Source organism: Hemiscyllium ocellatum, chromosome 13, assembly GCF_020745735.1.
Source record: "Hemiscyllium ocellatum isolate sHemOce1 chromosome 13, sHemOce1.pat.X.cur, whole genome shotgun sequence".
Lineage (NCBI taxonomy): Eukaryota > Metazoa > Chordata > Chondrichthyes > Orectolobiformes > Hemiscylliidae > Hemiscyllium > Hemiscyllium ocellatum.
In genome coordinates this window covers 81,912,064-81,937,269 of record NC_083413.1, presented here as the reverse complement: position 1 = coordinate 81,937,269, position 25,206 = coordinate 81,912,064, and the positions used below count along the sequence as shown (strand labels likewise).

General features: G+C 42.0%; 1 protein-coding gene across 2 annotated transcripts in view; it reads right to left on the bottom strand.

The window, feature by feature from the left end:
* farp2 (FERM, RhoGEF and pleckstrin domain protein 2) overlaps window positions 1-25,206 on the bottom strand; it is a 193,049-nt gene that overhangs the window by 58,930 nt on the left and 108,913 nt on the right. The window contains exons 12-13 of one of the 2 annotated variants that reach the window (XM_060835025.1): window positions 20,204-20,261; window positions 17,930-18,314 (exon numbers count right to left, since the gene is read on the bottom strand). In XM_060835025.1, coding sequence (XP_060691008.1) covers window positions 17,930-18,314; window positions 20,204-20,261 — 443 coding nt within the window. The remainder of the gene's footprint in view (window positions 1-17,929; window positions 18,315-20,203; window positions 20,262-25,206) is intronic. The other variant, XM_060835026.1, reaches the window with a different exon arrangement.

Genomic DNA, 25,206 nt, shown 5'->3' with positions numbered 1-25,206 from the left:
GACTTTACAAAATAGAGTTCAGTTGGTAAATGATGGTCCATTATCTGTGACCAACACTTCCGGGATCCCGTACGTTGCAAAAGATGTGCACAGCTTTTATATCATCGTCCACGTTTGACACATTAGGAGTCCACAATGACTAATAAGAACATTGCGCCCATGAAAAGTCCAGCACAGTCGACGTGTATCCGAGTCCAGGGTTTAATAGCCATTCCCACAAATGTATGAGGGAGCTGCTAGCACTCTGGGCAATGCCTCACCAACATGGCTATATCTGTATCCAATCTGAAATGACTTCTTGACAAGGTCTTCATTTTGGAAACCCCTGGATGTTCCTATGGAGTTCAGCCAGTATCTAGCAATAAACTTTGCTTGGGCCCAATAATCTTGCTCCCCATAATAAAATGCCATCCACTACAGCGATCTGTGTCTAAAAAGGTTTTAATTCTGCTTGTGACGGCCCTTTTGTTTCACCCCATTACCACCAGCTATTTTAGTTTGGCCAGGACCAGTTTGTTTTGCATTCATAGTCTGATACTGTCAGCAGTGACCAGGAGGGTATCCAGAAAGTCTGAAACCACAATGGACTCTTCCAGAGGCAGCTTAAGGCATCCACATTTGCTCCTTGGCCTCCCAGATGGTGTTCCAACTTGTAATTGTAAACATTTACAATGAGAGCCTCCTGCTGAATTCAAAGTGAAGCTATGGGCCTTATCCACTTTGAGTAGCACTGGCAGGGTTTTATGGTCTATTACTGTTACAAATTTACATCCGTAAAGGTAGTGGTGGAACATTCCCACATCAAAGATGACCACCAAGTATTCCTTCTCTGGCTGAAGAGGGCAAATATGCCCAGATAAAGTTCAGGAAGCGCACTATTGAGCCTCCCTCTCCATTGGGCCATCTATGAGCCAACACAAGCCTGATACTATATTGGGAGGCATTACATGTCAGCACCCAACCTTACTTGGAATTGTAACGTGCCAACACCTTAGACAATGGTAGCTGCTTCTTCACTTCCCTAAAGACTATGTCTTGGCGATGAGGCCATTTCCAAGGCCAACATTTTTTCAATAATAAATAATAGGGTGCCAGGATGGAGGCTAGCTTACGTATGAACTTTCCATCATTATTCACCAAAGCCAAGGAAAGAGCTATGGTCCGGTTCAGAGATGGGAGCTGAGGCACCTTTAATCACCCTCACTTTGTCTTTCAATGAGTGCAACCTGGTTTGTTGACTCTGCAGCCCAAGTAGTTCATTTGGGATACCTGGAACATGCATATATCCTATCTAGGGCTCATACCAAGGGCTCGTGCCCACCTTGGCAACACATTTAAGGTTTCTGTCCAAGTTAAGTGTTCATTTTCAGTCTTCCCTGTTATCTGTATGCCATCCAAATAAATGGTGTCCTGGCATAGACCTTGTAAAATGTTCTCTAATCAAAAAATGCTCAGCCAAAGTGAATGTTTCTCAACCAATTTCATCCCATCAGACTTGGGCCCGAGACTTTTACTCAATTAAGTAATGAACCAGCTGCTTCTCATACAAGACTAGAACCAATATTGTACCCTTAATCTGCAAAGGTTCCACAGTGTAGAGTCTCGTCCATTTGAAACCTTACACAAAGTTAAGAAAGGGAATCCAGCACAAATTTTGTTAAAGACTGGCTCTGCAATCACTGATACAGCCACACCAATACTGACTATGTAATCAGAAATTTGTTTTGATTGCTTCTGATTTGGATGTCGTTAAGCAATTTAACTGTTCCAAGCAAGATGTAGGTGGCCTTACTAGGGACTTTCCTAGGTACTGTCAAAAAGTGTGATGCTGGAAAATCACAGCCGGTCAGTCAGCGCCCAAGACGCAGGAGAGTCAACGTTTTGAGCATAAGTTCTTCATCAGGCTTATTCCCCAAATGTCGATCCTCCTGCTCCTTGGATGCTGACTGACTGGCTGTGCTTTTCCAGCACCACACTTTTTGAGTCTGATCTCTAGCATCTGCAGTCCTCACTTTCCTAGATACTGACCTAGGAGTTCTCAATGCAGGCTAAGTGGGATTTTAGCGATTTTAAAGAAGATTTGTAGCTCAGGTTGATATGTAGGTTAGCTCACTAAGCTGGAAGGTTTGTTTTCAGACGTTTCATCACCATGACTCAGTAACATCAGTGAAAGTCTCTGGTGAAGTGCTGGTGTTATGTCCCACCTCTCTATTTATACATCTTGGTGTCTTCAGGTGGGTGATGTAATTTCCATTTTTGTTTCAAAAGGAGGTAGATAGGGTCTAAATCGATGTGTTTATTGATGGAGTTCTGGTTAGAACACCATGCCTCAAAAGAATTCTCATGTGTGTCTTTGTTTCGCCTGCCCTAGCATGTGTGTATTGTCCCAGTCAAAGTGGTGTCCTGCTTTGTCTGGTTGTATAGAAACCAGTGATACGTGGATTTTTTTGCTGTCGAGTCCACATACCGTAGCAAATACAATGACTTGCTGACCCAGATCCTGAAGAAAATATTAACCATTTGGCCAAGGCTGTGTTTTGGAGTTTTGCTGCAGATTGACCTAGAGTGTCTCTACTGAGGGTATGTCCTGAGTGAGGCTATTCAATTTCCTTCACTCAAGTGGTGTCCGCCAAGCTCCATCAGCCAGGCAACCTCTTACACACCTGTTTATATTTGTCAGCCAGGGATCCCTGATTGGGACTGTTAACCTGGACCAATCAGGGAACTCACTGAGAGAGAACCACCTGGCTGACCTAGCTACAATCACTACAGTCTCAGTGCAAACAATGAATACAAAACAGACACTCCAAAACAAATTTCTAAACCATATACCAGATTGCAACAAACCTCATTTAATCTTCTTGCACATTTCCTTGCTACCAATCTTCCCTGTGCCTTCGCCTATCTCAGTTCTCCACCTAGTGGTTGCAGCACGACTGGCAGAAGACTATAGCATGGCCTCAAAGGAGGTCCAATTGTAGACTGGTGGATTCATGCTCCAATAAATCACTGAAGCTCTTTCCCCTGCAACAGACGATAGGTTGGTGAGTTGCTGCAGGATCCTATAACCTGTAACCCTGATGGCAGTAACTTGAATTTACATAGTGGCAAATTGAATCTGCCTGGCCTCTGTCAGAGCATCCAGAGCTGAGGAACATGGATGCTGCATCGTGATATAGCTATTGGAGTTGGCTATCTCCACAATGCTGAGGATAATGGGCACAAGCTCAGCTAAAAACTCTGTGCAGATTTATGTCAGTCCATTACAGGCTTCTTGATATTAACCTTGATCATACATAGCAAATAGCATTCTCTTGATTGTCCCATCAAACTTCCTACAGTAGAACACACGTGACCTTACTCTCTACCTAACGCCTTTGTTGTTCGTGTCTGGTCTTCAGCCCACTCTTGTCTAGCCAAACTCTAATCTAGCCTCTAATGTATACCTAGTGTTAATCATCCACATTGGTCATGCAGTGATGTCACTTATCCATCCTGTTGCTCCTCCACGGTCAGATCTCAGTGCTCTACTTTGATACCTGTAAAGAGAAAGGTGCAATACAAAGACAGTGTTGGGATGAGAATGGGGTTGCAAATAAACAAGTAAAAAATGAAATTTTCCACCACTTGCAGCTTACAAATCAGTAGAGATTGTGGGTGGTATGGAGTATGGGAAGGATTAGTGAAGAGTAGTCCAGCATCCTGAATGGTTTCAGCCCTGCCATCAGCTTTAGCGTGACCAAGACAATGATCACGATCTTCTCCAAGGGTTAAGAAATGTTCATCCCTCTCAGTCCCTCTCTGACTGCATAGCTCCTTGGCCCTTAGGGGAGAGGGAAGAGTATCAGTAAGTGCAATATAACTTGTGCAGGATATGGCAACCAAGTTTGAAAAGCTGTTAGTGAGAGAGAGTTGAAAAACATGGCTGATGCCTGCAGTTTTGCTGAGTGCAGGAAGGTGAACAGAAATTACAAATATTAGATGTGAGTTTAAATGTCAGAAAGTATTAGTCGCTAGTTAATGAAGGCTTATTGGAGCAGCATTAATTGCAATGGTGCAGTTGGTGGGATATGGGATTTGAAGATACATTCACAGACCCCAAGCCTTCAAATTAGATCACTGAACCTTTTGAAGCCTATCATTCAGGTCCTCAGACCTTGATTCCTCATATTGACCAGCACAGATATCACACTTATAATGCCTTTTGAGTGTTTGACAGGATGACCTCATGCTATTATATGTCACGCTCTCCTTCTTAAGCATAGCCTCAGGGATTGCTTCAGAAAATGTTGCAACCTGATCTCTGATGCTGTGTCTTGTCTTCTTCCATCCTTTCCAGAGCTGCATCAGTTGTAGAATAACTCCAATCTGAATTCAGCTGGCATTAGGTAGGACAGATCAGCTTTAACTGTTCCTGGCCTCTTGCGATGTTGGAAGCATTTAGAGAAACGTTTTCAATGCATTGGATGATTTTAGGCTACTTTTGCTGCCACAAATGAGGCGAGCCTTCTCAACTATTTGCAGATAACGCAAACAGATTTGCATTGTATGGACTCTTGTCACATTGAAAACATCATGTGGTTTATACACGGTGATAGCTCATACCTATTACACAACACTCCAGTTTCTTGCTGGCATTTAAGACTATCAATATCTGGATCATGATGCTCAAAATGTTGATTCTTCTGCTCCTTGGATACTGCACTTTTCCAGCGCCACACTCTCAACTCTGGATCATACCTCCACTGTTCTTCAGGCCAAAGCTTACAAGTCCATTCCCAGGTCTTAGCTCCCAGATCCAAGCCTGTAGTGTAGACATTCCAGCTTTTCTTGATATACGTCTCCTTGCCCTGCCAATTCTAGTATCCACCTATTCCATCTCTTCAGGGTTCCTCCACATATTAACCATATTGTTCCCACCCTACAGTCAACCACATCTTGTTGGGCTTGTAACCCTCTCCCACATATCACCAACCCAGCAAGCATCTAAGTCAGGCAAATTTGAAACTCCTCCTGTTCTCCAACCAAGCTGTAGGAATGTGGGTTTAACAGTATTTACTTTATGCACTTCAAAGTCTTGAGTTGCTTGTGGGATTCGTAGAGAGTGAGTTATAACAGTACTTTGGTGAATACTTGCATTGTGCAGCAAGCCTAAAATACCATTAAGGAATACAGGAAATATGTGCAGGTCATTCACCCATATCTTGATGGTTAAGATATTGTTGATCTTGTCACTGTGTTTAGAGCGTCAATGGATCATGTAACCATGGTGACGGCATGATAAGGGAAAGCTGAGACAGGTTTATGCTTTCATAATTATTGATCTTGCTTAACTGGACTCGAGACATTGACTCCACTTTTCTCTCTACAGAAGCTATGAGACCCAAGCTTGTCCAGCTGTATCAGGCTTTTGAATGGCTCTCTTTAACATTAATGTTTTTGTTTCAGATTTCCAACAACTGGAGTTTGGTTTTTATGTCAGCATATGATAATTGTTGCCTGGGAGAGATGGAGACAGTAGCTACAGAATGAAGTCCATGGCTATCCAATATTGAAATGGTGAGGTCTTCGGCCCATACAATATTGACAACTTCGCAACAAAGTGGGAGCGGAGAGACATTGTGGTGAGGTAGAACTGGAACAGCACACCAGTTAGAAATAGGAGGAACAAAGCATAGATGCTTAGGGAAACCAAAGGCAATGATGTGACAGCATGAGGATACACTGACTGTGATTAAATAGATAAGAATGAAACTAGGTAAGAGCAATCCAGACCTCTCAACATTTCTGTTGCCAACCAGCCTAGGCTACCACATTTGTCAAGTATAAAATCAGGCACCACAGTCAGGGCTACTCAGAGCCACTAGTCAAGGCTAACTGCAGCCCTCCACCAGATAAATGGCAGCTAGTAGGGTCGCCATGTTCAGGAGCGCTAGGACAGGTAAAATTACAAAACATAGAGGCATCAAGGGAATGTGCAATGGTGAGTAGGGAGTTGGTTTATAAACATGGTATGGAATGTTTATTTCATATTGACATGGAATTATCCAGTTACCCAGCTGTGACGATCAGTGACAGGAGATACGAAAGGTGTGGACTGCAGCTGAACAGAAGTTTAACTATCACACTCCATTTGCAGGCCATCAGCATCGAGTATAACCACTGATCAGACACTAACCAGACCAGCCACATAAATGCTGTGGCTACAGGAGTAATTCAAAGGCTGGGAATTTTGCAGTAAGTAACTCACAGTCCAAATCCATCATGCAAATCAGCCTTCATTCCATTGACTTCAGCCATACTTCTTGCTTCCCAAGAAGGCAGCCAACATAATCAAAGAACCCTCCCACCCCGTTATACTCTCTTCCACGCACTGCTGATAGGCAGATATTAAAAAGTTTGCATACACAGACGAACAAATTCAAGAACAGCTTCTTCCTCACTGTTATCAGACTTTTGAATGGACCTCTTTAATGCTGATCTCTGTTTGCACCTTTTTGGCAGCTGTAACATTGTATTCTGCACTAAGGTTGGTTACCCTGATGCACTTGTATGGTATGATCTGCCTACAAAGCACATAAGACAACACTTTTCACTGTAGCTTGATCCACATGACAATAATAAATAAAATAAAATCACTTTCTGACTCACCAAAAGCCTGTCCATGGTCTATAAACCACAAGTCAGAATGCAATGAAATTAGCGAAGTTTGAGAAGATTTGTAGCTCAGTTTGAGGTTTTGGATGTAGGTTTGCTTGCTGAGCTGGAAGGTTCATTTCCAGAAGTTTCGCTACCCTACTAGGTAACATCTTCAGTGGGCCTCAGGCGAAGCAATGCTGAAAATTCCTGCTTTCTATTTATATATTTGGGTGCCATTTGCTGATGCCATTTGCTGTGGCAATGTTATTTCCTGTGGTGATGTCACTTCCTGTTCCTTTTCTCAGGGGTTAGTAGATGGGGTCTAATGCGATGGGTTTGTTGATAGAAAGCAGGGATTTTCAGCATTGCTTTGCCTGAGGCCCACTGAAGAGGCTATCTAGTACGGTAACAAAACTTCTGGAAATGAACCTTCCAGCTCAGCAAGCAAACCTACATCCAAAAGTGCAACGAAATGTTGTCCATTTGCCTGAATGGATGCAGCTCCAACAGCACTCAAAACCTCCAGGACAAAGCAGGCTGCTCGATTAGCACTACAGCCACTAGAGAGGCACAGTGTGCATCTTACACATGAAGAGCTGTAGCAACTCACCAAGCCTCGTTAAGCAGCAACTTCCAAACCCATGACTTGTACCACATATTGGGGCATGGACAACAGACAAATGTTGCCATCACTGCCACAAATTCTCCTCCCCGTCACACACCATCCTGACATGGAACTAAATCACCATCAGTGCCTCTGGATTGAAATCCTGGAACTCCCTTCCTAACAGCAGTGTGGGTACGCCCACACCACATGGTGTGCAATGGTACAAAGGAGTTCACTGCCACCTTCAAAGACAATTAGAAGTAAGCAACAAATGCTGGCCTCGTCCACAGCATCCACATCCCTTACAAGAATAAAAGAAACGTTATTAGACACTAGTTTTGAAACTTGGCATCACCGACAGTTCTGTTTTTAAACAATCCAAACAACCTGTACTATAAAGTGAGTCTCTATCGGTTAATTTTCAGGTTATGCTTTTAATGCTTTACCCTGCATTTTCAATATTAGCTACAGTGCAAATAAAGTCTAAATCTGGAGTCACAGTTCACCCTGATAATAGAGTCAACGTTAAAGGACTGAGGCGCTGTCCTGTGCAGTCTGCAGAACCGCTTAAGTACTGAATGTACATTTATCACTAGCACTCACCCAAAACATGCAGCGGTTATAAAGCTGAAAGAATCAGACTTCTGTAACCTAGAAATAACAATTGTTTTGGACGTGCCCAGTTCTGGAAAAAAGTCTTAACATTTCCATTCAGAAACATGAAATTCAAATCAAACCAGAAGATGTCAAAAAGCAGGAACAATGAATTTTACTGTATTTTTGGTAAGTGCAGTGACATTATCATGAGGTTTTCTTTGATCTCTTAAGGTGCTGGACAGACTCCAGGCAACGTGGGGTTCTAGATGGGAAACGTGCATGCGTGTTCCATTTTAGCTCAGCATCTCCACAGTCAAACAGCTGGTGTAGGCGCTTACTGAGCAAGTTCATACACTTCAAATGGGATCACAGTACTTCACTTTTGTGGAAGTATGGAATAGGTGCTTACGACACCAAGAAAATTGGAAATAGGATAAGAAAGAGGAGCAATGAGTGCATGTGTGGTAACTCCATAATATATTAAATGTAGATTAGCATCAATAGAATGGGATAAACACCAGATTAAAGAGAGCAGCGCAGTGGCACAGTGGTTAGCACTGCTGCCTCACAGCGCCAGAGACCCGGGTTCAATTCCCGCCTCAGGCAACTGACTGTATGGAGTTTGCACGTTCTCCCCATGTCTGAGTGGGTTTCCTCCAGGTGCTCCGGTTTCCTCCCACAGTCCAAAGATGTGTGGGTCAGGTGAATTGGCCATGCTAAATTGCCCGTAGTGTTAGGTAAAGAGGGGAATGGGTGGGTTGCGCCTCGGCTGGTCAGTGTGGACTTGTTGGGCCGAAGAGCCTGTTTCCACACTGTAAGTAATCTAATCTAATCTTATGTGTCAGATGGCCCAAAATGGTACTCAGAGACATTGAGTTTTTTTTAAATGCTATTTAGAGTTCCATTAAATTTAGCTACATGCATGGAACTGTATTTAAACCCACAATTTGGGGCCAATTATTGCAAAATGACTTAGACACCAACTTATCAGTTAATAACTGAAAAGTAAATGCCTGAACAGGAACACTCTAAATAACAGCCCGGTGGCACCGAGGCAAGGTTAGGAGTGGTTAGTGATTGACCAAGGACTAAATATCTAAACAGTTAACACATTTCACTTCACCTCTCCTCCAGCACTTCTGCAAGAAAACACAAAAAGAGGGATAATAGTTTTTAAACTTTACAGTATCCCCTGCTTCTGACCCAGAAAATGTAAACCTCTGTAATTAAGCACTTGTTACACAGCATACATATTATTTCCCCTCAAGACACTGCCATTTTCACATTGACAAATATGAAAGCAAAAGACCAGAGCAGAAACTGAAGCCTTTTGTTGTTTTGTTCAAATGTATACTTGACTCTTGCCCTTGGTGCAATGCTTTTGTAAAGTCATAATCAAGAACAAACTGACATAGAAGCCATTCAAATTTGTCCTTTATTGAAAAGAGAGTCAACACAATCAAACCCTCAGCCTGAGGCTGTACAATGGGATACAACAGTGCTATGTATAATTGCCAAAATAAGATTATCCACGATCTTTGCTGTTCCCCAACACTTGACAGCAAAAGAAAATTGAAAATTACTAAACAGCTCTTCTTTTTAAAAAAAATGTCTTTGCTTCAGATAAATTTGACTGAAGATTGCCCCCAGTCCAATGAAGCGACTTATTGATTTGCTTTGAACAATGCTGGCAAGAGAAATGTATGTATTTGTGAACTCTTTTTTACAGTCAGTTAAGCCATTTTGAAGTTCAGTGTTGCAAGGTAATTTAAAAAGCGATGAAGAATGTGACAAGACTTTTTTTTAAAAAATGGGCATTAAACAATGTCAGGATATCAGGAAAACTCCTTTGGTTATTCTTCCAACACATTACATCCAGGCTGTTTGTTTAAGTTTCACACAGAGCTTTTAAAAGAGTGGCTCAAGTAATTGCCATCTAGCTATATAAAATGCAAGTGATTCAACTTGTAATGACCTCAGTGGCACTGCTCAACCCTAACATACCAATACTCATCAGGACTAGTTTACTGCAAAACATAAAATGCGTAAGGGCATCACTGTACCTCTAAACTGTATATAATGGGTACTGCCTACATGAATACCAGGATTATGGATTATTTAGATCAATACACAATCAGTTACACCAACCACTTTAAACATGAAAAACTAGCACTTCTTTACAAGAACAAAAAAAAATGTAACTTTACGACTGGCTAAAATAAAACAAAAAAAAATTGTAGATGATGAAGATCTGAAACAAACAAAAACAAACTGCTAGAGAATCTCAACAGGTCAGGCAGCATCTGTGATTTGCGTCCTCCCTCCTCACCATGCAAGGCCCCAGGCACACCCTCCATGTGAATCTAGTCCACTGTATTCGCTAATCACAATAGTCTCCTCTGTATTGGGAAGATGAAGCAGACTGTTGACTGCTTTGCAAACACCTCACTCCGGTGGTAAAAACAAGCCTGGGCTTCCAAGCTGCCTGCCACTTCAACACACCACTGTATTCCCTGGTCAACATTTCTGTCTTAGACCTCCCACAAGGTTAAACACAAGAAGGAAGAACAACTGCTTGGGGACCTTACAGCCTTTAGGCCTCAACATTTAACTATTTTAGAACATTACCGCCTCCTTCTTTTCCTGTTACCCACATCCCAGATCCTGTCATGATATGGGTAGCTTTCAGGACAGCCAACCCATTTTCAAATATTCATAGTACCCATTATCACTTATCTATCTTCTATTTTTTTGGTTAGAGTGGTGCTGGAAAAGCACAGCACGTCAGGCAGCATCCGAGGAGCAGAAAAATCGACATTTCTGGCAAAAGCCCTTCATCAGTCCTCACTTTTGCCTAGGTTCTCTCCTTCCCTGGCTTACTATCAACAATCCCTTTGCCTGTCTAACATTTTCTTTCTAGGCTCTGTCACCCAACTACTCCCCCAAGTCCTTTCCCCCACAAATCCATCAAAATAAATACCACTTTTCCCTAGCTGCTATCCGTTCTGAAGGAGGATCACCAGACGTTCTCGTTAACCGTGTTTTGTCTCCACAGATGCTGCCAGACCTGAGTTCTTCCAGCAATTTCTGTCTGTTTCACTATAGACTCGACAGACAAGACGAGTGCTAGAGTCAAGGGAATTACACATCAGGGAACCCACTGAACACAAATCCAAACAAAAAAGGGCATGGAAATATCTGAAAAGGGCAACTTAGGCATTTACCAAAAAGTAAATGTGGCATAAACTTTGCTGCAATGATAAACATGGGAAATGCAGCATTCCTAAACAAACTTACTTCATGGCCCTCTAGCCTTTCCTGTTGTGGATTACAATTCTCATTCCTGTTGAAATTCAACAGGAATGAAGGATATAAGGGAGAAACATAAATGGCAAAGTAGATTATATATGTGTATTAAAACACAAGCAGTAAAGCAGCAAACTGTTACGGTGTCCTTTTTATTGTTTTTATATAAAATTACATAAATTACCCAACCCTTCATTGCATATATCTGGTACACTCACAACCCATGTATTCTGAACTCTTTCACAAAGATCTTGTAAACCGACTGAAATTCTCTCTCTACCCGTGATTAATGTTCTCACCAGCAATGCAAAGAATTTGAAAATTAGAAGTGCCAGGTTTTGGTCACCCTGCAGCAATGATCCTCATGGCTGATGTTCTGGTACAGCTCAAGTCAGCAGTGGGCAGCTATTTTTCCCCATTTGAAGAAGGTGTGCCACGTTTACTCATGATGCTACCATACCAACTGATTAATTGGAATTACTACCACAGATTACTCCCCCTATCTTCGCCTGCTCGTCTCTGTTCCAAAGACGTGTGTGTAATGTCACATCTCCATGTCAACTTGTTGAGTGAAAGCATTTGCTAAAGGCTCCAGCAATGCTGCCTCCAAAACCAGGTGCCAAACACAAGTGGCAACACAAGGTCTATGTCCAATAGCAACGACATGGGGAAAAAAAAGAGCAATACTCAAATGTCTACAATATGCTAAAGACTCCATAGATAGATGCTGACGAAAAGACCACACTAGATAAACAGAAGGACTAGCAATTAGAAGTCCAAAGTGATGATTTTCTTTGCGTCCATTATTAAACAAAAATATTCCGGGAAATCAAGAATTGCGTAGGTTACCTCCACTGTTCTTTTGCAAAGCAGCCAGGAAATCAACCCAATCATTCCTTGTCCCTTAGAAAACTACGGAAAATCATCCATGTTTTTCCCGCTTGGCTGCTCACTCCCACCACATGGCTTTGGGTATGTTGCATTCTCTCCAAGCTAACTTCTCTGTAATCCCACCCCAACTGCTAAGTTAACATCAGCTCTCCTGCTCTTTCTACAGCTGATGGAACTTCAACAACCTCTAACCTCTGAGCTTGTCATGAGCAAATCAAAATAACCCAGGAGTACATTTTAATTAAAAAAAAGCAAATACAAGTAAAAAAAAAGTTTTTATTCAAGATCAGATTTGCTTAGTACCTCCAGCCTATAGCTTTGATTAGCAATAATTCATACACCAACTGTAATCAGCAGCCTTTATACAGATGAGACGTCAAGTGTGGAGTGAACATGGACAGACATTGAACACAGAGCTTGAATTTAACTTAGTCAGGCAGAAACGGTTTCCAATTTTGCCAGTTACAACTATAAAGTCAGCCTCCTGAATTCTATGCTGAACACTGACATTTAGTCACTGTTTCTGCACAGTCATCTTCAGATGCTGCAATAAAACTCCATACATTGTTTTATCTTTCACTTCAGACTTCTCTCTCGTTTTAGACAATGGAATGATATCCAAAGCAGACAGTCAAGTTAAATCTGGTGAATAGGAAGCAACAAATGGTATAATCTGTAAGGAGGGGAGAACTGAAGTTTAATTCAAGCCTTGCATCAAATATTATCAATTAGTCATAATTAAGACATTAAGGTTAAAAACAAGATCAATAAATATTTTTTCTTTACTCACCCTAATGACAATAATGAGAATGAGATACCATCTAGATTTATAAAAAGTAAAATATTACATACATTTCAATATATCCAATTAAATATGACATTTTGAGCCTTGGGCTAGCAATTGCACTGAAAATTTTGCTTAAATCACAAGTACAGGCAGAACAAATAAGGGGCATTTAATAAACAGGTTGCCATTGTATTCTGCACAGGTCTAGCCACCAATCTAGGTACAAGGCACTTTAAAGAACATATACACAGCAAAAGACATGTTGGTTTGTCTGTTAAAAGTCAAAAACAGCCAGACTGCAAACCACAGCTAACCAGTAAGCTACTAAGGAGCTTTCAGAGTCTTGCATATGGGCACATTGAAGGCACTGGATTTCACAACTGGAGGGGGAAGGTTTGGGTGGGTGGAGGTGAGGAGCAAGGCAAACGGGGAAATGGGCTCCTCAGTCACATGTTTCCAATCAGCCAACAGTCCTGATTGTCCATTGTGACTGTTACATTCGGGTACCCTCAGTTAGAGAAAATGAACTCCTACGATACCAGTAAAACAGGCATACAGCAGGACTAAAGTTTAGGATGTTGGTGTCAGTTTTCAGCAGACTCTTCCAATTTATTCCAGCATGTATTTTCATTACCCATCAACTTATTGGGTCTGGAATTAGTAAGCTGAAATCATTCCTCTCACACTCCTAAAACAAAATACTCAGCTGGAAGTCAGAAAAAAAAAGTGGAAAACACCTTCTCTTCAGACATTTAATTACCTCCAGTCCCTTCCTGATGCTCAACCTCCATGATTAAAGTCTGGAGGTTTACATCACAATTCTAGAATATATCTTATAAGGAATGTTTTAAGTTGATAGATGTACTTTGGAACAAACTGAGTTGGCTGTTAAGGCACCTATTTCCAGGTTTTCTAATTAACCTTTAATCTGCATGTTGCAGTTCTACAAATTAAAGCATCAGACATTGAACTATCAAAATGCTTAATCTTCTGCCCAGTACATAAATAATAATTCCTAGCAATTTACATCCATCCATTAGATGATGCTAGCACTCTGTCCACCACATGTCTATTCCATGACTGAATTTTATTACTTGGTTTCCTCTACACATTGAACATGGGTTTTCAATGAAAGGCTGCTCGTTAGAGTTTTACTAGTACTGGTGGTGATCATTTGCCCAGATTTAGTGTTATTTGCTTTGTGGGTTTGGCAATAGAAAAACATTTGATCTAAAGGCAATCAATATATGTGCATCACATATTATGGATTCACTGGATTGTCAGTTGAGAGTTAAAGTGCTTCACAATGGAGCTTTTCCCCAAGGAATAAAATGCAACAATGCAACATTTGCAGTACTGTTTTAGTCAAGTAAGTTGGAAAAATATAAGCAAACAGTGACATTAATCTCAAACTTCAGGGAATGAAGAAAGCAAAGAGATGGGTAGAACTTCATAGTGAGGGATTGCTGACCACAGATATTATGGAAATTGCTTTTGAAGTTTAACTATTAAAAGACAACCAGAATAGGAATACTAGAAAGATCATTTAAATGAGAGAGAAGTAAAATTTAAAGCATTGAACAGAATTACTTTATCATAATGGCAACTGAATGGAATAATCCAGCAGTTAAGGTAGCATCAACAAAAGACCAGAGATTCAATAGCAGGACAAATCCAGATCAAACAGACTAAAACCAGGCCCTCATCTTTAACTGTTCTGCTGCAAAACAAACTGTGACCAAGAAACACGTTGCACAAAGTCACAAAACTCAACAATGGGCCAAGGATCTGGCAGAAACAGTCTCCCCTATGCTCTGCTCCTTTAGGTACTGCACAGCAAGAGGATAAGAGAATGAGGGGCAGAAATACAGAGACAACACAAAAGAACTATGCAAACTGTGGGATGAAGGAAGGAGAACATAGGAGCAGTAACTTGCAGCCAAAATAAAGGAGACTGGGAAGATTTGGCAGGACCAATATGTCAGGACATGATACCTGGAACAAGGTGATTTTATGGAGTTCCAACAATGGAAAGCATTGTTGGGAAGATTTGGCAGGACCAATACATCAGGACACAATATCTTGAACAAGGTGAGAGCTATGGAGTTCAAACATTGGAAAGCAGCTAGGAACAACACTGGATAAACACATTTCAGTAGTGTTCTCTTTTTTACCTTGCCACCATTTTCTGGGCATGGTAGGTTACACAGGTCTCTATAGCTTTCCACACCCCTCTTTAGCTACTCTCCACTTGGCAACTACCATGACAGAAATCAGGACGCTTAGAAAGGAAATCATAGGTACAGAACTACAATAAGCCAAACTGTCTCCTTACATGCTCCAAACTTCATCGTTGCACAATTTCTAACCCACACTTCAGGTTGCAGAAATCCTGCAAGTGGTCCTCAAGATTTAAAAAAAACTTGACAAAAGTGTAGTGAATAAAAGGTAAAAGTAATTGTGCTAAAACTCCAAGCTTTATATCCTGCCATTTATAAGTGATGCTGAAGAGCAGAACTGTCTTCACTGGTAAACAAACCCTGCAGTTCCTAATCTTTAAATCTTAACTCTCTGAAAATGTCTATTTTCCTCCAAATACTGGTGTTTACAAATAATATTATCTGATAGTTAGAACTATTTATGAAGCTACCTGCAAACATAGAGCAACTTGAGTTTTAAGGTTCCATTGCAGTGTCTAATACAGCAACCTTTGGCAGGAATGCACTTGGCTATCTATTACGGCAACACTGGACTTGCAATTACACAGGACACTTGGTGTGGAAAATATCCCAAGCCCCTTCATAGCACATGGGGAAAATGTACAAAAAGGAACCTATATCGCACCATGATAGGAGGTTTGAGAACAGGAGAACCACAGTTAAATCAAATAAGACAGGTTTTAAGGGGATTTTAAACGTAGGGAGAAATACAGGCAGAGAGAATGAGGGACAGAAATACAGAGACAACTCAAAAGAACTATGCAAACTGTGGGATGAAGGAAGGGAAACATAGGAGCAATAACTTGCAGCCAAAATAGAGGGGGACTGGGAAGATTTGGCAGGACCAATACATCAGGACACAATACCTTGAACAAGGTGAGATTTATGGAGTTCAAATATTGAAAAGCAGCTAGGAACAACACTGGATAAAAGCTCTACTGACATAAAGCACGAATAAAACTTCCTGCACCAGCGATGAGGTATAACATAATTGTGCATGTTGGGGACATGTAAGTAAACAGTCTTAGAGACAGATGGAATATGAAGTCTTCAGCTGAGCACCGGCCTTCACCTGGACAAGTGGGTGTGGTGGCAAGTAGCAAATCAAAGGAAAATAGTGTGATGGACAAATGACAGGGGAGGCAAAGACAAACTGCTTCTCTCAATACACACCCCAGCCCCCCTAATAACTTACTGAAGGAAGTCTTGCCTCATCATCAAATGAGCGATATTGACAAGAGATGGTCACAGCAAAGAACAACAGCACACAGTGTACCTTCAGATATTGCAAAATGCTTCAGAATTCCATTGTAAGAGATTTGCTAATTAGTGTTCTCATTTTAAATGCACCCGATACTGCGACGAGCCATAAATTATGTTAAACCTGTGTAACCTCCACAAAACTGACACAGATTGGACCAAAGTTAGTTACCATGACTAAGTTTGAATCAATTGTGCTGTTATACAATAAGGTGTTTGTTAGAGACTAAATTTAGTTTGTAAAAATCAGTTTCAGATTTCTATCTAACAGTCCAACACTGTTTGTAAAGTTCATAACACAGCACATTCTGACAGAGACTTTAACTATAAAAGTTTTTTGTTTTCTTTTTAAAGTGTCTTATTGTTTAATAAAGAGATCTGCACAGTGGCACTAGTGTCAGCTGGCAATTTAAAAATATATATTTACAAATACAAGATAAGTTTGTTTTTGAAAAAATGGGTCTATCCATAGGGTCCAGATGCAACTTGACTACAACATTGAACAAACTACTGATTAAATCTTACAAATACTCCTAGGCAAATTTTGGTCAAAGCTTGAGGCTGATAGCTCAAAACTTACCGCAGTCAAAATTAGGTAAGTGTAAAGCATTCTGGAAATGATACCTCTTTGCAGTATATGTATTGCATAATGCTTTCTTGATTTGACAAGGTCATCAAATCAAAAAATCAAAGCAACAGAAAAGTGGTCACTAAAGTGTTTGGCTCCAAATCACTAATGCACAAAGGTTATTACCCCGCAATGCACCAATGTGCACAAGTGCAATTCAATTTAATCCAGACTGTTCCTTTCCTCCCGCTCTTCATGTGCACAGCCATTAACTTCACCCTGAAAATTGAATGCAAAGTTATTGGCCGTGACTTGTGCAAATGGGTTACTGTAAAAGAAATTACCGTCCAGGGGGACCCCGTTATCCGAATCCCAAGACCCAGATTCACTGCTGGTCGAATCTTCTGTGGTGGTAGGGGGGTAACTGAGCTGCTCGAGTTGGTCAATCATATCACCAAATTGGAATGCAGAACTGGACTCAGAGCGCACAGAATACGTGGGAAAATTCACCATGGAGCTGGCTTCAGATTGATTGCCCGAGTGGCCCATTCTGAATAGTGCTGTCTCAGAAAGGCCATTTAACCCAAGATTGGTCAACGAGCTGTTCTCTGACTGGTGATTTAACAACGAACTCGTCTCTGATTTGCTATAGTGCCCATGCAGACGACTAGCTTGGGCCTTCACCTCAAAGAGGTCAGCTGTGTCAATGGGTCGGCCATTGCCATTGAGGTCACTCCCACCCTCAAATTCAAGGTCATCTTCTGAACCCAACTCCATGTTATTATTGATGCTCTTAACTGGGTTTTGCTCACAGGAGTTTATTACTGGTGAACGGTCTTGTTGACAATAAATAGCAGAGCCCCTTGTACCATTTCCTAATCCATGGTAACATGGCGAAAATGCTTCTGACCCACCAGCAAAAAAGGAAATCTCAGCGGGGTCATCATCAATGAACTCCTCAGAGAGTTGCAACTGAGCATTTGTCAATGTGAAAATTGGCATTGCCCTTCCCCGAATCTGGCTAACATTGTACTCGTTCTCAGTGATAGGTATACCTGTGGTATAGTCATCCTCATCATTGTCATTTCTCTGAGGGAATCTCCTGTCACTAACACCATCCTGTCTAGTTAAAGCACTGCGCTCATCACAACCCGAAGAGGAGCGACTGCAGCTGCCTGCAGCTTCAGCAACAGAACCTTGCAAGGAGATTGGAGAGGGCCGATCAGAAGTCTTCCACGAATCTTCCAGCGTTGGACTCCTCTTCACATCTGAGGGAGCCTTCCGAGCAGAGTGCTTGCTGACAAGGAGAACGTTGCTATTTTCAGGATGAATAGGCTGACTGTCAACAAGAGTCTTCTGTACAGATTGGATGGATTGAAAGGAGATAGCAGCTGAAGACGGTGAGCCTGGAACCTCTACACCTTCAGTGAATGATAGACTCTAGTGCAGAGAAGAAAACAAAATTACACCAAGCACCACATTTGAAGACTGTAGTCAATTTATGAACATGTTAGCATACTTTCAAACAGATCTTGAATCGCAGATGTATAAATTTATTCTGGCTGCTATGTATTGCAACAAGGTTTAGGAGGTTAGATTAACTCTTACTGAACACTGTTGTCTCAATGGCATGAACCCTCCCAGTTTACAAAACTAAGTATGGTTGGATTATAATAGACAATAGGTGCAGGAGTAGACCATTCTGCCCTTCGAGCCTGCACCACCATTCAATATGATCATGGCTGCTCATCCTTAACCAGTATCCTGTTCCTGCCTAATCTCCATAACCCTTGATTCCACAATCCTTGAGAGCTCTATCCAACTCTTTCTTAAATGAATCCAGAGACTGGGCCTCTACTCCCCTCTGGGGCAGAGCATTCCACACAGCCACCACTCTCTGGGTGAAGAAGTTTCTCCTCATCTCTTTCCTAAATGGTCTACCCCGTATTTTTAAGCTGTGTCCTCTGGTTCGACACTCATCCATCAGCGGAAACATGTTTCCTGCCTCCAGAGTGTCCAATCCTTTAATAATCTTATGTGTCTCAATCAGATCCCCCCTCAGTCTTCTAAACTCAACGGGAGACAAGCCCAATCGCTCCAGTCTTTCAGCGTAAGGTAATCCCGCCATTCCAGGAATTGACCTCGTGAATCTATGCTGCACTCCCTCAATAGCCAGAATGTCTTTCCTCAAATTTGGAGACCAGAACTGCACATAGTACTCCAGGTGTGGTCTCACCAGGGCCCTGTACAGCTGCAGAAGCACCTCTTTACTTCTATACTCAATCCCTCTTGTTATGAAGGCCAGCATGTTATTAGCCTTCTTCACTACCTGCTGTACCTGCACGCTTACCTTCATTGACTGGTGTACAAGAACACCCAGATCTCTCTGTACTGCCCCTTTACTTAAAATGATTCCATTTAGGTAGCAATCTGCCTTCCTGTTCTTGCCACCAAAGTGGATAACCATACACTTATCCACATTAAACTGCATCTGCCATGCATCTGACCACTCACCTAACTTGTTCGGGTCACCCTGTAATCTCCTAACATCCTCATCACATTTCATTCTGCCACCCAGCTTAGTATAATCAGCAAATTTGCTAATGTTATTACTAATACCATCCTCTATATCATTAACATATGTTGTAAAAAGCTGCGGTCCCAGAACTGATCCCTGCGGTGCCCCACTGGTCACTGCCTGCCATTCCAAAATGGAGCCGTTTATCACTACTCTTTGTTTCCTATCAACCAACCAACTTTCAACCCAAGTTAGTACTTTGCCCCCAGTACCATGCGCCCTAATTTTGCTCACTAACCTCCTGTGTGGGACTTTATCAAAAGCTTTCTGAATGTCCAGGTATACTACATCTACTGGATCTCCCTCATCCATCTTCAGAAAATTACATCCTCAAAAAATTCAAGATTAGTCAAGCATGATTTCCCCTTCATAAATCTATGCTGACTCTGACCTATCCTGTTACTACTATAATATGGAAGGTACAAAAGAAAAAGGTACATCTCTTTATTTAGGACATATACTTGGCTTGCTGATGCAGAACAGCACTTACAGCAATTATGTATCAAGCCACTGCCATTCGTAAGTGTCTTCTGAATGGCAAGGTCCAAGAGAAGGGTGGAAAGGGCAAACAGACCAATATAGATTATCAGGCACCAATTTAGAAAAATCAGATTTGGGAAACAATCCTTTATCAAAACACCAACACGCACACTAACACATACAATCTCTCTCTCTCTCTCACACACACACACACACACACACACACACACACACACACACACACACAATGTTAAAGTGCTGCAGAACTAACCTGTTTAGGCACGTCTGCGCTCGAAGTCCGAGCTGAGATTCGTGCTCTGCTGTGCCGCCTGAAGAACAGAGAGTATTCAGTAAGGACGTGAAGAGAAAAACCCTGCACCGGACAGCTTATGTTGTGAAAACAAACACTCAAATAGAGTGCGAGAAGCAAGTATGCAAGGCAAGGCGAAAGCGTAGGCAAGGCAGAGAGACATATACTGCAGCACAAACACTAACAGCAGAAAAGAAAGTACCATATTCGCACTCACTCACATCCATCAGTAATAATGCTCACACGCCAAACAGAGGTCTTCAACTAAGACAAATAAAATTCATTGACTCTTTCTAAATGGTTGTCTGAAGCACAAGACAAGTCACATCTGCATACATTATATGCAATGTAATACACACACAGCTATTACAAGTTTTAAATACCTAATCTGCTACCAACATATTTCAATTAGCTTCAAACCCTCAACCTGGCATCTACAAACAAGAACGTTATTTCTAAACTGAGGATATGTCCAACTTTCATATTCAGGAAGTGCTACAAGTTTCCTTAAAGCAGACTAGGAATTACTCACATAGGCAAATGAGAAGAATACTGAAGGATAGACAACAGCTCAGAAAAAATGAATTGCCAAGAGAGGAGGGGGTGTGGTGTTTTTGATAAGGGATAACATTACAGATGTATTTATAGGACATTGAACAATACAGCACAGAACAGGCCCGTCGGCCCACGATGTTGTGCCGAACATCTATCCTAGATTAAGCACCCATCCATGTACCTATCCAATTGCCGCTTAAAGGTCGTCAATGATTCTGACTCTACCACTCCCATGGGCAGCGCATTCCATGCCCCCACCACTCTCTGGGTAAAGAACCCACCCCTGACATCTCCCCTATATCTTCCACCCTTCACCTGAAATTTATGTCCCCTTGTAACACTCTGTTGTACCCGGGGAAAAAGTTTCTGACTGTCTACTCTATCTATTCCTCTGATCATCTTATAAACCTCTATCAAGTCACCCCTCATCCTTCGCCGTTCCAACGAGAAAAGGCCGAGAACTCTCAACCTATCCTCGTACGACCTATTCTCCATTCCAGGCAACATCCTGGTAAATCTTCTCTGCACCCTCTCCAAAGCTTCCACATCTTTCCTAAAGTGAGGCGACCAGAACTGCACACAGTACTCCAAATGAGGCCTAACCAAAGTCCTGTACAGCTGCAACATCACTTCACAACTCTTGAATTCAATCCCTCCGCTAATGAACGCTAATACACCATAGGTCTTCTTACAAGCTCTATCCACCTGAGTGGCAACTTTCAAAGATCTATGTACATAGACCCCAAGATCCCTCTGTTCCTCCACCTGACTAAGAACCCTACCGTTAACCCTGTATTCCGCATTCTTATTTGTTCTTCCAAAATGGACAACCTCACACTTGGCAGGGTTGAACTCCATCTGCCACTCCTCAGCCCAGCTCTGCATCATATCTAAGTCCCTTTGCAGCCGACAACAGCCCTCCTCACTGTCCACAACTCCACCAATCTTCGTATCATCTGCAAATTTACTGACCCACCCTTCGACTCCCTCATCCAAGTCATTAATAAAAATTACAAACAGCAGAGGACCCAGAACTGATCCCTGCGGAACTCCACTTGTAACTGGGCTCCAGGCTGAATATTTACCATCTACCACCACTCTCTGACTTCGACCGGTTAGCCAATTTTCTATCCAATTGGCCAAATTTCCCTCTATCCCATGCCTCCTGACTTTCCGTATAAGCCTACCATGGGGAACCTTATCAAATGCCTTACTAAAATCCATGTACACTACATCCACTGCTCTACCCTCATCCACATGCTTGGTCACCTCCTCAAAGAATTCAATAAGACTTGTAAGGCAAGACCTACCCTTCACAAATCCGTGCTGGCTGTCCCTAATCAAGCAGTGTCTTTCCAGATACTCATAAATCCTATCCCTCAGTACCCTTTCCATTATTTTGCCTACCGCAGAAGTAAGACTAACTGGCCTGTAATTCCCGGGGTTATCCCTATTCCCTTTTTTGAACAGGGGCACAACATTCGCTACTCTCCAGTCCCCTGGTACCACCCCCGTTGACAGTGAAGATGAAAAGATCATTGCCAACGTTACTGCAATTTCCTCTCTTGCTTCCCACATAATCCTAGGATATATCCCGTCAGGCCCGGGGGACTTGTCTATCCTCAAGTTGTTCAAAATGTCCAACACATCTTCCTTCCTAACAAGTATCTCTTCTAGCTTACCAGTCCGTTTCACACTCTCCTCTTCAACAATACGGTCCCTCTCGTTCGTAAATACTGAAGAAAAGTACTCGTTCAAGACCTCTCCTATCTCTTCCGACTCAATACACAATCTCCCACTACTGTCCTTGATCGGACCTACCCTCATTCTCGTCATTCTCATGTTTCTCACATACACATAAAATGCCTTGGGGTTATCCTTGATCCTATCCGCCAAGGATTTTTCATGCCCTCTCTTAGCTCTATTTAGGGAGGATATTCATAAAACACAGAACATTACAGTGCAGTATAGGCCCTTCGGCCTACAATGTTGCACCGCACTGTGAAACTAATCTGAAGCCCATCTAACCTACATTACTCCACTCTCACCAATATGTCTATCCAATGACCATTTAAATGCCCATAACGTTGGCGAGTCTACAACTGTGGCAGGCAGTACGTTCCATGCCCCTACTACTACCTCTGACATTTGTCCTATATCTATCACCCCTCAATTTGAAGCTACGCCTCCTTGTGCTAGCCATTACCAGAGGAAAATGGCTCATATTCTTGGGAATATGGCTGGGCAAGTTATTTAGGTGGAACTGAGACATAGAAAAGAGATGATTTTCAAATTGGGGTTGTACTATAGACACCCCCCCCAATAGTCAGCGGGAAATTGAGAAACAAATTTGTAGGAAAATAAGGGTAGCAAGGATAGGGGATTTTAACTTTCCAAACATAGACTGGGACTGCCATATTGCTAAGGGTTTAGATGGAGAAGAATTTGTTAAGTGTATATAAGATGATTTTCTGATTCAGTACGTGGATGTACCTACTAGAGAAGGTGCAAAACTTGACCTACTCTTGGGAAATAAGGCAGGGCAAGTGACTGAGGTGTCAATGGGGAAGCACTTCAGGACCAGTGACTATAATTCTATTAGATTTAAAATAATGATAGAAAAGAAACAATCTGATCTAAAAGTTGAAGCTTTAAGTTAGAGGAATGCGAATTTTGACAGTACTAGGTAAGAACTTTCAAGAGTTGATTGGGTGCTGACGTTCGCAGGTAAACGGACAGTTGGAAAATGGGAAGCCTTGAAAAATGAGCTAATGAGAGTCCAGAGACAATATCTTCCTGTTAGGGTGAAAGGTAAGGCTGGTAGGTATAGGGAATGCTGGATGATGAGAGAAATTGAGGTTTTAGTAAAGTAAACAGAAGCAAGCACATGTCAGGTGTAGAGAGCAGAGATCGAGTGAATCATTAGAAGAATATAAAGGCAGTAGGAGTATACTTGAGGGAGACCTCAGAAGGGTAAAAAGGGGGTATGACTTAGCTTTGGCAAATTGGGTTAAGGAGAATCCAAAGGGATTTTATAAATATATTAAGGACGTAAGGGTAACTGGGGAGAGGATAGGGCCCCTCCAAGATCAGCAAGCATGTGTGGAACCACAGGAGATGAGGGAGATACTAAACGAGTATTTTGCATCAGTGTTTACTATGGAGAAGGACATGGAAGATACACAATGTTGGGACATAGATAGTAATATCTTGAAAAATGTCTGCATTACAGAGGTGGTGGTGCTGGATGTTCTAAAATGCATAAATGTGGATGCAGGTATATCCCCAGGACCTGATCAGATGTACCATAGAACTCCGTGGGAAGCTAGGGAAGTGATTGCTGGGCCCCTTGCTGACATATTTGTATCGACAGTCACAGGTGAGGTGCCAGAAGACTGGAGGTTGGCTAATATGGTGACACTATTTAAGAAAGGTGATAAGGAAAGCCAGGGAACTATAGACCAGTGAGTCTGACATTGGTGATGGGCAAGTTGGTGGGAGAGAATCCTGAGGAACAGGTTTTACATGTATGTGGAAGGGCTGATTAGGGACAGTCAACATGGCGTTTTGCATGGGAAATCATGACGCAGAAATTTGAGTTTTTTGAATTAGTAATGAAGATTGATGAGGGCAGAGAAATGAATGTAATCAATGTGGACTTCAGTAAGGCACTTTGCAAGGTTCCTCATGGTAAGCTGGTTAGCAAGGTTAGATCACATGGAATACAGGGAGAACTAGCCATTTAGACACAGAATTGGCTCCAAAGTAGAAGACAGAGGGTAATAGTGGAGGATTGCTTTTCAGACTGGAGGTCTCTGACGAGTGGTGTGCTACAAGGATCAGTGATGGACCCACTACTTTGTGTCATTTTTTCAATGATTTGGATGGGAACATAGGAAGTAAAGTAAGTTAAGTTTGCAGATGACCCCAAATTGGAGGTATCATGGACAGTGAAGGACCTCAGACTGCAACAGGATCTTGATCAGATGGGCCAACGGGCTGAGGAGTGGCAGATGGAGTTTAATTTAGATAAATGTGAGGTGCTGCATTTTGGAAAGGCAAATCAGGGCAGGACTTATACACTTAATGGAAAATGCCCTGGGAGAGTTGCTGAATAAAGAGACCTTGGAGTGCAGGTTCACAGTTCCTTGAAAGTACAGTCGTAGGTGGATCAGATACTGAAGGCACCTTTGGTATGCTTCCCTTTATTGTTCAGAGCATTGAGTATAAGAATTGGGAGGTCATGTTGCAGTTGTACAGGATATTGGTTAGGCCACTTTTGGAATACTGGTCTCCATCCTATAGGAAGAAGGTTATGAAACTTGAAAGGGTTAAGAAAAGATTTACAAGGATGTTGCCAGGGTTGGAGCGTTTGAGTTATAGGGAGAGGCTGAACCGGCTGGCACTGT